The 12,158-nt window shown below is 41.3% G+C and overlaps 1 protein-coding gene across 1 annotated transcript in view; it reads right to left on the bottom strand.

Moving 5' to 3' along the window:
- Positions 1-12,158, bottom strand: part of BTAF1 (B-TFIID TATA-box binding protein associated factor 1) — a 3,603,226-nt gene that overhangs the window by 85,525 nt on the left and 3,505,543 nt on the right. The window contains exon 40 of the mRNA XM_044055641.1: positions 4,282-4,452. Within this exon, the coding sequence (XP_043911576.1) occupies positions 4,282-4,452 (171 nt within the window). The remainder of the gene's footprint in view (positions 1-4,281; positions 4,453-12,158) is intronic.

A 12,158-nucleotide genomic window follows, 5' to 3' on the forward strand; every position in this document is an offset into this window, starting at 1 on the left:
AGCTAGGGTACCTTTTTGGCTAGGCTTGTATAGGCCCTAGGGCCAATAGCCTAGTACCTACCTATGAACCTATTAATGAATACACATTTTTATTTGAAGTTTCTGACAGTTTTTCTTGTAGAAGTATTTTTCTTTCTTCTAATTTCTCCCAATCATTTTATATATCTTGTGTCTGCTAATGCTGGGCTTTTTGCATACTAACAATACATAATTTCTTTCTTATCCTCAATAGTCCACTTTACCATCTTTATGGCTCTTCTTTGGCCCATCAGTTTTTGTGATTTTTGTTGACTACTACTTCCTTCTACAACAGGGGGTCCCTTCCTCCCCCTGGGACAGGCTCGGCCCCATTGTAGAAATGTTTCCATATTTTGAGGATTCTGCACTGTCATCTAGCACCAGTGTGCCTACCAGGATTGGGCACTTTATTATCCTCGGTCTTGTGCACCCAGCTATCTTTTTTTAATTTTTAACCTACTTCTGTCCATGATATACGCTAGAAAAATAGTTTATATATCAGTGTCATCTTGGTGAGATTTTGTGAAAAACAGGGTCCACCTCACAAATGTATTCACCAAGACTTGAGGATTAATTCAATTTCAGCAATAATAGTCTCCTTTACTTGCTGACCTGTCTCTCCATTTGGACCCCTTGCTTTTACTCCTCCTGGATGTCCTCTTAGTTAACACCCAGACAGAATAAGTTCCCCGGAAACAAATTAAAAGCAAATTGACATTTACCAGTTTTCTTATTCAATTTTTTCCTGCTAGGAGTGCTCCAGTTTGTCAAGATGGCCACCGTCTGAAGAAACTTGCCATCTCAAAGAAATGTTTAATACTTTGCAAACCATATCTGCTGTAGGAAAAGTTCAGACAGAAACTCCTCAATCTGGCAATGACTTTAAACCTTCAAAAGGTAACAAGGACTTCATGGTTCATTTTGATACATCTGCTACAGGCCAGCATGAACATTTCCACATGGCTGTATCTTAGTTTAACAGCATTGGCTGTGAATTTCATAAAAGCAGAGATTAGGCACCTTAGTGTTTAAAGCATGGAAAAGTTATACGCTTAGACTAGTGCAAAGACATGGTCTCAAGAGGCGCCATTTATTTGACATTTGTTAACTGGGTTAGTCTAACTGGGCAAGATGCCCTTTTTCAGCAGAGGAGAAAAGTTCCAAAACAAAAAGAAAACATAAACCGTAAAAAATTAACAGTAGAGTGCAACTCTTAGCAACAAAAATGAATTTCTAAGGTATGCCAATACTGAAAAAGACTTTTAAACAAAAACTCTAACAGTTTCATTCATAGAGAGTATGGGTGCAGTGAACAATTTGCAATTAACAAGTTGGCTTAAGAAATGTAATTAATGTATGACACTTTGCAGTTTTTTTGATATATAGGCAGACTGTCTGCAAGAGTATTAACAGAGGAGGAAGAGAAAATGAGGAGAGATAGGTCAGGTTGGAGTGAGAGAGGGGCAAGACTATGTTTTGATCACGTAATCTTTTAACATTTTTCTGAAAAATAAACTACTAGTGGTGTATGTGCATCACACAACACATTCTTCTTGGCATAATGAAACAAGCTTACCTTAATATAGACATTCAGTAGGCTATTTTGACAAAGTCAATCTTGAAGACCATTAAAATTTCACTGTATAATTACCACTGGCTTCCAGCTAGAGGTCTTCACACTTCATTTACCAACATCAGAGACACCTTGGTGAGCAAGAGACTTCACTGTGTAGGACCTTAAACCTCCTCTGAAAGATGCACATGGGTGATGAGAAACAAGGTTTAAGGTATACACTGTGAAGTGGCTGGCTTGCCGCAGCCTTTTTGATGTTTTTGCCTGCGAGCTTTTCTGTGTGAATTTTTGACTTGCTGTTTTACTCTTCATTCTGTCACCGTACAAAATTAGCCTGCATTCACTCACACTACTCTACAGAACACTTTTTCTCTTATTCTCCCATATCATCTAAGTGGCGCTACACAACGGAATACATTTTGGCGCTCTCTACATTATCCATAGTCCTCAGTAATTTAAAAACTGAGGCAGACATTACCTAGAAATATCCAACTGCAAATCAGTTAAAGACCATATTTATTTATTTATTTGCAGTTTTCCAGGATAGTCCATTGGGCTACAAGGAGCCCATTTTCAATGGAGTCCTGGGGAGAAAAGCTCCAGAGAAATACAAAGAGCACAAATCCATAATATACATTTCAATTAAATATTAAATACATATTTTGTATAGTACAAACTCATACCACACAGTTCAAATAGATGCTACTTAATACAGAAATAAAAAAAGATTTTCATTAGGAAAATTACATCAGGTTAATTCAGTAAGCAGTATTTTTTTTTTTTTTTTTTTTTAGGGAATTACAATGAGGTAATTTCTTAGTCACTGGTCGAATATGCCTCAAGGGATGTAAAACTTTAGGAGGTAGTGACAAGCAACAAAGTTTGGAAAGTTAGTAAGAAAGTGTAGTAGAATTAGGTTGGATGAGAACAAGAGCACATGCATTGTGAAGTAAGGTGCGAGTACAGTGAGGTTTTAAACAAGGAGAGACTGCTGGTGGTGTGGATGGGAGAAGGGAGAGAGTCAGTGGCTTGCAAGAGAGAAGGACATCAATTGATTCCCAGCAGGATGTGTTGGTTTATGCAACTTAATTAGGTTTTGGGAATTGGATCTTAGGAGTCTATCTGGCTTATGCATTTCAATGGTACTTGCTAGGGAGGGGCAGAGAGATGGGTTATGAATGAGTTTGTGTGCTTGGATGAGCTGGGTATATGTGAGGAAGTTTGGTAATTCTAGCCAACTTAGATGGTGAAGGGAATTACAGTGGTGGCAATACTAAATAAGATGAAGACCCAATGATTACCATTAAATCTGTATTATTTGATATGGCTGCTGAATCTTACTTATACTAATCGACCTCTGTGCTAAAATATTCAAAGTCTATACTACTTTATTTTTGTCAACATATTATGAACTTCTCTGTAAGTAGACATTTTAATCATGCCTATCCTTTACTCACTTTGTTAGTGCATTCGAGATCAATACCTGAAAAAAGTCCACTAGATAAGTTCACTTACCAAGTTACAAAAAACAGTTTAGAAATATGGCAGCAAGATGTCTACAGATTATTCAGTGTAAGGGGACAAGACAACTAAGATGAGTTCTGGCCCAGTGGTTAGACCATCTAGCTATAATGGTAACAGAGAAGCTCCTCAAACTCAACTAATGCTTTAACATGCTGATATAGTTTGTAATCTCATCCTTGACTAATTTTGAGTAGGTACTTTTAAATAATGGTCACTGAATGCATTAGTGACCTGCTATGCAGCTGGAGTTTATTATAAAATCTCTCTGTTGATGTAATGCAGTAAATGTACGTCAGAAACTTAACCACTGTGACAGCTACCTACTGCCACTACTACTGTTCATGTCTCATAGGCCACTTTAACACTGCTCTCAGTGTTTCAGTCTGATCTAACATGTCTCACTGTTTCAGTCTGATCCTTTTCATATTATTGTATTAAACGTTTTGCACTGATTGTTCATTTTGAACAAAAGCTATGGCCCATAATGTGTCCATGGATGAACATACCTAAATATGGTTAAAATAAGCAAAGAGGAGACAGCAAATACCACTGAACTGCATGGGAAAATGAAAAGGAATGGCTAATACACATCTTTATGAATCAGTCTGTGCACAACTGAGTTCAATTAACGCAGCTAACGATTTCAAATAAACTTGCGAAGTAAACACCCACCGAGTCAGATGCCCTTTTACAGGGGACAGCCATGACGTATGCACTGCAATACACACAACTAATATCAAAGTACTGATAAATACACTTAAGAACAGTATGCAGAATTAACTGGTTAATCATATGGGACATACAGATAAAAACAAAGTGTTAAAATCAATGGAAAATGCAATGAGAAAAAAAAGTCTATTACAGGATTTTAAAACAACTATGATCAAAAAGGTTATGCATTTGCAAATCACTGTTTATCAAAATAACCTTGGCAAGAGCAATCTGTAGACATGTTTTACTCTTTTGTAGTATTTTAGCTGGTCACTTAATGATCTGGACTTCTTAATGACAAATGAGTTTAGGCCACTTAAGCGGCGCAAACCAATTAGCATGGCACATTCTTCCCTAGTGTAGCTCACAGCAGGTCTTAACAGAAATGGAAGGTAAATAGAAACCAAAACACTTAGAGATTTTTTTTTTTTTAGTAAAAAAAAAAAAAAAATTACCTTGTCAAGAGTGAAAAGATCAAGAAGTTGATCGGTTCCCATGCTCTGTAAGCTGGCATTATCTTGACTGATAACTGTATTAGCAATATTCATTTTGAATTTCTGAAGACCCATAATTTTTTCCTCCAAAGTGCCTCTTGTTATAAGTCGATAAACATTAACAACGCGTTTCTTGATAAAAAAAGAAATGTAAAAAATTAAAAAATAGACCAAGCAACATATCAGCAGTAAACAGCACAAAGGAAAATATTCCTGTTAAACATTGTTTCTTTGAAATCTTTCAACAGAAAATTCCTTACCACCTGCTGGTCACCCTCTAACTGCTTTTTCTTTACTCTTTTCTAGTAGCTAATTCAGTGATTTCACCCTGAACCGTAACTTCCTCCCTGCAACTTTCCCGTGGTTGCCTATTGCTATACTAAAACACTCCTCAAGCAAGATTTCACAAACATAAAGTGAAGAGAAACTAATGTAGGCTGCAGCAAAGAAATGGTGGTACTTTTCATTTACAGTCATTGTAACTGCCGAGTACAACACCAGGGCCAACAGCTGCTCGTTTCCTCCTCTTTTGGTCCCCTCCATTTTGGCCTATTTACAGTAGTACGATGCTGTAAATATGTGGATAATATCCTAAACTGTACGTCACTCCCTACTAAGCTAAATCTGCTGCAGTCATTTATTTGAAGAACTGGTTAGTATTTTCTGATACAAATGCAACAATAGACATTTAGGTGTTTAACAGTCCCTGAAAACCTACCTTGATAAAAGGGTCTCTGAAAAGTATATTTCAACTTCCATAAGCTGAAGTCTACCCGCTCCGTTCACTCTCACTCCACGCCACGCCCCTACCCTCAAAATCCCACCCACCCCCAGTACACTTATATTTATTTTCATATTTTGAGCAAGCCACTGCCACTAAACACATCTAGCCAATCAAATTTATCCTTCTAAACAATCCTGCTACATTATACTGCCCAAACCCTATCTACCATCACATTACTCTTCCTCAATTTGTTAACACTCAAAATCCCCACTATTACTTTTTCTCCAGCAACTACCTATAGTAATTTACTCCAAAAATTCCAGCAACTACCTACAGTAATTTACTCTAAAAATTAATCACCAAAGCCTGTCCCAATACAATACAATTACTACAAAATCCAACTCTGTTGCACCATTTTCAATTACCTCACTACTAAACTCTAAAAGTATACACATTTAACTGTACATCATAACCAAAGAATTTTACTACAGATTTAGTACATAGAAGAAATGCTATCCTCATACATTACAGCATTCATAACTCTCTCACTAACAGCTCATCTAACCTCTTATTATTCCCAGATAAACATCCAGCTATCCCACTATGGAACACTATCCCCATGTCCACATCAACAAAACACTTACACTTGTAGATATTTCCATATATCTATAAGCATACAATCTTTGGTGTCTTCCCCTATATACCATAACACACCCATCAAGTTTCACCACACGTCTCCCTCAAGTATAAATACATAAACAAATTCCTTAACACACTAGCAATCATAGCATCCTCTCTTGCAAACAGTGGTGATGTCAATCCAAACCCTTGCCCCATATCCTCTACACCACAACTATAAATGCAACCTCCTCCTTCTCTTAGAGCACACTAAACCTACCTAGAAAAGGACCCAATCTGCTACTCTTAAATATTAACATTAGAAGTGTCCATAATACAGGAAAGTACAGTTTTGTACCTACCATAAATGTAGATGTCCGATAGGAATGCATCTGCAGTCCTTACAAATGGGTTGTCCTGTCGTCAGGCAGCCCTCCGGTCGGCCGGATTCCAAAGTCTGGGTCTGGCCTCGGCTGGTGTCGCACTTCACCCGACGTCATAGCTGCAGTTATTCGGGTATAAAGGCATCAGCCGACGCCATTTTCCTCAGTGTTTCTTGCCCCAGATGCCAGGTGCCCTCTTGGAAGGCTAAATTTGGATAAATGCCAATGATTCCAAATAGTAGAAACAAACACAAAAATAAGCATGTATGTACATATATACAAACAAATACACCATAATAGATTCCCCAGCTAGCTATAAGATGGGCAAATACCCTAGGAGTACCACAGAGGGGAAGGCGGGTGGGTAACCCTGACTGCAGATGCATTCCTATCGGACATCTACATTTATGGTAGGTACAAAACTGTACTATGTCCTTCAAGGATGCATCTGCAGTCCTTACAAATGGGTAGAATACCATAGCCAAACTGGGGGAGGAGGCAAAAAGAAGTTATGGTGTAGTTAAGATCCCTTGCAAAACAGCAGTGGCAAAACCTGCTCGGGATCTAGAGTATAAAGGTAAATTATAATGCTTGGCAAATGTATGCACGAAGCTCCAAGTAGCAGCCTCTAAAATGTCCTTGGTAGCCACTCCTCGTATGAAAGCTGTGGTAGTGCCTGTAGCCCTTGTAGAGTGAGGCCTGATGTTTTCTGGAGTTTTCTTTCCATGGTAGGAGTAACAAAATCTAATGCAATTTCCTATCCACTTTGAGACTGTCTGTTTTGAAATTGCTTTTCCTTCCATCCCTGGTGCATATGCTACCAGTAGCTGGTCAGTTTTTCTATTGCCTTTGGTCCTGTCCAGGTAGTAGCGTAATTGTCTATGTACATCCAAGGTATGCAAAAGTCTTTCTCCCCTGTTCTGTGGGTTGGGGAAGAATGTAGGTAGGTGGATAGCCTGATTTAAAGATACTCTGGAGACCACCTTAGGCATAAAAGTAGGATTTGTTCTCATGGACACTCTATCTTGATGAAAGATCAGGAAGGGTTGTACTGCCATTAATGCCTGTAGCTCAGATACCCTTCTTGCTGAAGTGATTGCCAGCAGGAAAGCAGTTTTCCATGATAAGTATTGTAATTCTGCTGTTGCTGCTGGTTCGAAAGGAGGAAGTGTCAATTTTTCTAGCACAAAGTTCAAGTCCCATGCTGGCAATGGTGGCTTCCTAGGAGGTTTTACATTTTTAATTCCTCTCAGAAACTGACTGAGCAGAGGATGTGAGAAGACTGGAGGATCCAAGTCGTATTCTGCTGAAATAGCTGATGCATGAATCTTGATGGAAGAATAGGACAGGCCTTGGTGGAAGAGCTCTGCCAAGTATTCCAGGATGTTGGCTATGTTTACCAGTGACACATCTTCTCCTTTTGCAGTACTCCAAATGAGATATCTTTTCCATTTTGCTGAATAATTTTTCCTTGTTGAGGGTCTGCGAGCCTCCAGGATAATGTCTTTAACCCTTTGGGATAAATTTGGGTTAATTGGCCTTATGCAATGTTCCAGGCAGTCAGCTGCAGCGTTTTCAGGTTTGGATGTAGGATGTTGTAGTTGTTTTGTGTTAACAGCAAGGGAACCAGGGGTAGGGGCCATATTTGTTCCCGAGACATGCTCCTCAGTAATGGGTACCAATGTTGCCTTGGCCAGTCTGGAGCTATCAGAATGATCCTTGGACGGTCCTCTTTGATCTTCAAAAGCACCTTGTGCATCAAAGGAAGTGGTGGGAATGCATATGCTGTCAGGTTTTTCCAACTGAAAGATAGGGAGTCCACCTTCCAAGCAAGTGGGTGGTACGTCCTTGTGCAGAATTTCTTTAGCTGGTGATTGCGTGGGGATGCAAATAAGTCTATTTCTGGGAGTCCCCATTTTCTTGTAATAGTTTTGAAGATGTCCGGATGCAGCATCCATTCGTGGGCATCCGTGGTAGTCCTGCTTAATATGTCTGCTAGAATGTTTTCTTTTCCTGGTACAAAGATTGCTTGTAACTGAATGTTGTAGCTCAGGGCCATATTCCAGAGTTCCAGTGCCATCCGGCATAGAGGGTACGAATGTGTGCCTCCCTGTTTGTTGATGTACCACATAACTGTGGTATTGTCTGTCCTCATCATCAACTGACCTTGTTGGAGGAATGGCCTGAATGTCTGAATTGCCAGTTTTACTGCCAGCATTTCCTTTAGATTTATGTGTAGGTGCAGCTGGTCTGGAGTCCATAATCCTTGTATGCACTCGTCCAGCATGTGGGCCCCCCAACCGAGGTCTGAGGTGTCCGTCGTGATGGTTTGGCTTGGTTGAGTGCTGTGGAAGGGCAATCCTGTGTTTGATTGACAGGCCTGAGCCCACCATAGGAATTCTTGCTTCAGGCATGGAATTATTGGAATTTGAGTTTCTAAGCTGTGCTTGTGTTGAGACCATAAATTCCTTAGGTACCACTGTAACTTTCTCATATGCAGTCTGGCATGTGGAACCAATATGATGCAGGATGCCATGAAGCCCAAGGCTTGCAGGACTTTTCTTGCTGTTAGATGGTTCTGCTTTGTTAACGCCAAGAAGTAGAGCGGTAGTTGCTCCTGTTTTTCTACTGTTAGGAATGCCATTTGTTTTGATGTGTCCAGCTCTGCACCCAAAAAGGTTATCCTTTGGGATGATGTCAGCCTTGACTTTTTTATATTGACTGTATATCCCAGTGCTTGCAGTAGGTAAATGACCCTTTTCAAGTCTTCTGCTAGCTTGTTTTTGTTGTCCGCTTGTATCAGGCAGTCGTCCAGGTAAGGGTATATTTGGATTCTCTGAAGCCTGCAATGAGCAATTACTGATGCCAGGCATTTCGTGAATACTCTGGGCGCAGTAGATAAGCCAAAGGGCAATGCTGAGAATTGATAATGCTCTGATCCTGCAAGAAATTTGAGGTATCTTCTGCAATTTGGTCGTATGGGGACGTGCAGGTATGCCTCCTTGAGATCTAGAGTTACCAGCCAAGACTCCTTGCCCAGCATGGGAAGAAGCTGCTGTAGAGTCAGCATTTTGAATTTTGGAACAATGAGGAATGTGTTTAAAGCGGACAGGTCGAGAATAGGTCTCCATTTGCTCTCTTTTCTCGGTACCAGGAAGAGTCTGGAGTAAAATCCCTTTCCTTGCTCCATAAATGGTACCTTTTCCACAGCTCTCATCTTTAGTAATTGAGATATTTGTTTTAGAGCTTCTGCCTTTTGATTTGGAGGTAGGTTTGGCATTCCTCTCTTCCCTGGTAGAGTATGGAAGTGAAACCGGTAACCTTGGTCTATTGTCTGCAAAATCCACTTGTCTCTTGTGATGTAATGCCAATTTGTTGAAAATAAGGCTAGCTTTCCACCTAAGGGTGCTTCTAGTTGTTCCCTGGTAGGCGGTGCCAGAGCCAAGTCACTGTGATTGTCCTGTAGTTGCAGTGGTGGCTGTGTCTGTACCTCGCTGGTTGTTGCCCTGCCACTGGCGTCCCCTGTAGGCACCCCTGGATTGGCTTCTGCCTCTTGAACGCCTATTCCTGCCTCTCTGAGCCCTGGAGGAGTCTGGAAAGGACCAATTCTTAGAGGGCCAATTCCTGCTAAACCTTGGAGGTTGGACCTGTAAGAAATCTTTCACTGTTTGGACAGATTTTGCTTTCTCTTCCATCTTCTTCAGCACCTGTTGTGCAGGAGAGCCAAACAAATTGATCTTATCCATGGGAGCATCTAATAGTTTTGATTTGACATGGTCTGGTAAGGCCTGCTCTTTTAACCATGCATGCCTTCTGATAACTGTGCCAGTCACGGCTGATCTAAAGGAAGCCTCCAGTACATCATAGCCGCATTTTAAAGAATGGTTACTGACTTGCTGAATGTTATGTACCATTTCCTGAACAGATTTTTTGTCTAATGGTTCATCCGAGGACAGCTTTTTAGTTAACTGGTCTAGCATAAATTCTTGATACTGGATCATGTGAAATTGACAGTTCAAGGCCCTGGCTGAAAGAGTAGCAGAAGTGTAAACTTTTTTACCCCATCTCTCTAATGACCTGGATTCCCTTTCAGAGGGGAGGGGGTTTTTGGCAGAGGTAGCTGCTACAGCCTTAGGTCCTTGGGAGATCGTCTCGGGATCTGCAAAAGGAGCCTTATACAAATGGTAATGAGTGTCCGGGACCCTGTAGTACCTATCGGGCTTAGCAGGGGCCGGAGGTAGAGAATCAGGAGCAGTACAAGCATCATTAAATGCATCATCTACAACAGAAAGAACTGGAGGTATGGCAAAAGGCCTATGTTGTGGTAAATGCAGAAAGGTTCTAAGCCTTTTTCTGGAGTCTGAAAAATCCTGGCCCTGCCACTGAAATTGTTCCCTCATAGCATGCAAGGTTTCCCCAAAGGAAAATTCCTCAGGCGGAGAGGCAGAAGGGATGGACTCTTCAGCATCAGAGTCTTCATAAGGGGAGAAAGGAGCCTCTGGAGGGTCTGTGTCATTTGAATCATCAGAGGAATCATCTGTAGTAACTGGCTCAGGGGGCTCTGCTCTAGGCCTCTTCTGTGGAGGTGGGTGAGAGGCCCTGTCTGGTTGAGGTTGGGATCCCCGGATTAAAGAAATGAGATCCTCTGCTAAACTAAGCATTTGTGAACTAGAGCTAGGCCTGTGAGAAGGGTCTTAGCAGGCACAGATTTAGTAGTTTTAGCTGTTTTAGCCCTGGCAAAGGCCTTAATGGACATGGTTGCAGGTGGCCTAGCAGCTCCACGTGCAGGGGTTGAAATATCCAAGGGAATAGTGTCAGATAATTCCTGAGAAACTGCAACAGCAGGAAGGATTTCAGAAGCCGATTCCACCAGGTTGGAAGAGGCCTCGGTAGAAGGTAAGTTTTCGGCTGAAGGAAGAACCGCTTGCTCGGTTTCAGCCGAAACCGAGACACCCGCGGTTGGCTTAACGGACCACGAGTGTCGGTCCTTTTCCTTGCGCTTTTTAGAAATTTGCGTAGTCGGAGGATCCGACGGCATAATATAAGCAAAATCGGAGCCAAAAAACTCCTCAGCAAATTCCGACCGACGTCTAAGCGTCCGCCGGTTAAAAGAAGCACAGGCTAGACAAGCTGCTACGTCGTGGTCTGGGCCTAAACAAGGTAAGCAGTAAGAGTGGAAATCTTTATGAGGTATTTGTTTCCCACAAGTTAAACAGTTATTCACTTTTTCTGACATCGGCTGAGGCAAGAAAGAGTCCCCAGCGGGTACTTAGCTTTTAGAAGTCTTGGTAGTAGTATTCGGTAGTAATCTCTGGTTCTGACCGACCGGCACTTGCGAACAGCTTCTGCTTCGGGCGCCACACAGCAAGAAAGACTGAGGAAAATGGCGTCGGCTGATGCCTTTATACCCGAATAACTGCAGCTATGACATCGGGTGAAGTGCGACACCAGCTGAGGTCAGACCCAGACTTTGGAATCCGGCCGACCGAAGGGCTGCCTGACGACAGGACAACCCATTTGTAAGGACTGCAGATGCATCCTTGAAGGACATCTCCATGCTATCCTTTCACTCAGCTCACCAGATATAGTACTTGTAACAGAAACCTGGCTGAAACAAATATCGACAACAACAAATTTACTCCTCCAGGTTACAATATTATTAGGGTAGATAGAAAGGCGAAAAGAAGTGAAGGAATTGCCATACTATTTAGAAATACCTTCATATTGGAACCACTACAGCTAACTACCCCAGATTTTACCACCACCGAAATACTCTACGCTAGACTACAAATTAATTCCAAAAAACACTTAGTCATAGCAGGAACATATATTCCACCTGGTAATAACCTGACCACTATAGAGCACATCCTCCAGAGGACCTCAAACACACGACCCCAGGAAACAATCATCATGGACTATTTTAATACAGACTGGTAACTTGTAATTCCAAAAATCCCAATAACCACATAAGCTTACATGGCTTTCCCAAATCATATAAAGTCCAACCAAAATAGATAAAACCTCAAATAGGAAGATCATCCTAGACTGGACTCTAATAACCCATCCCTCTCATAATATTCTGGTTGCCTCCCTGACAGTCTCAGTGGCCAATA

Source organism: Protopterus annectens, chromosome 14.part0 (assembly GCF_019279795.1).
Source record: "Protopterus annectens isolate FY-2018-M chromosome 14.part0, PAN1.0, whole genome shotgun sequence".
NCBI classification, from domain to species: Eukaryota; Metazoa; Chordata; order Ceratodontiformes; family Protopteridae; genus Protopterus; species Protopterus annectens.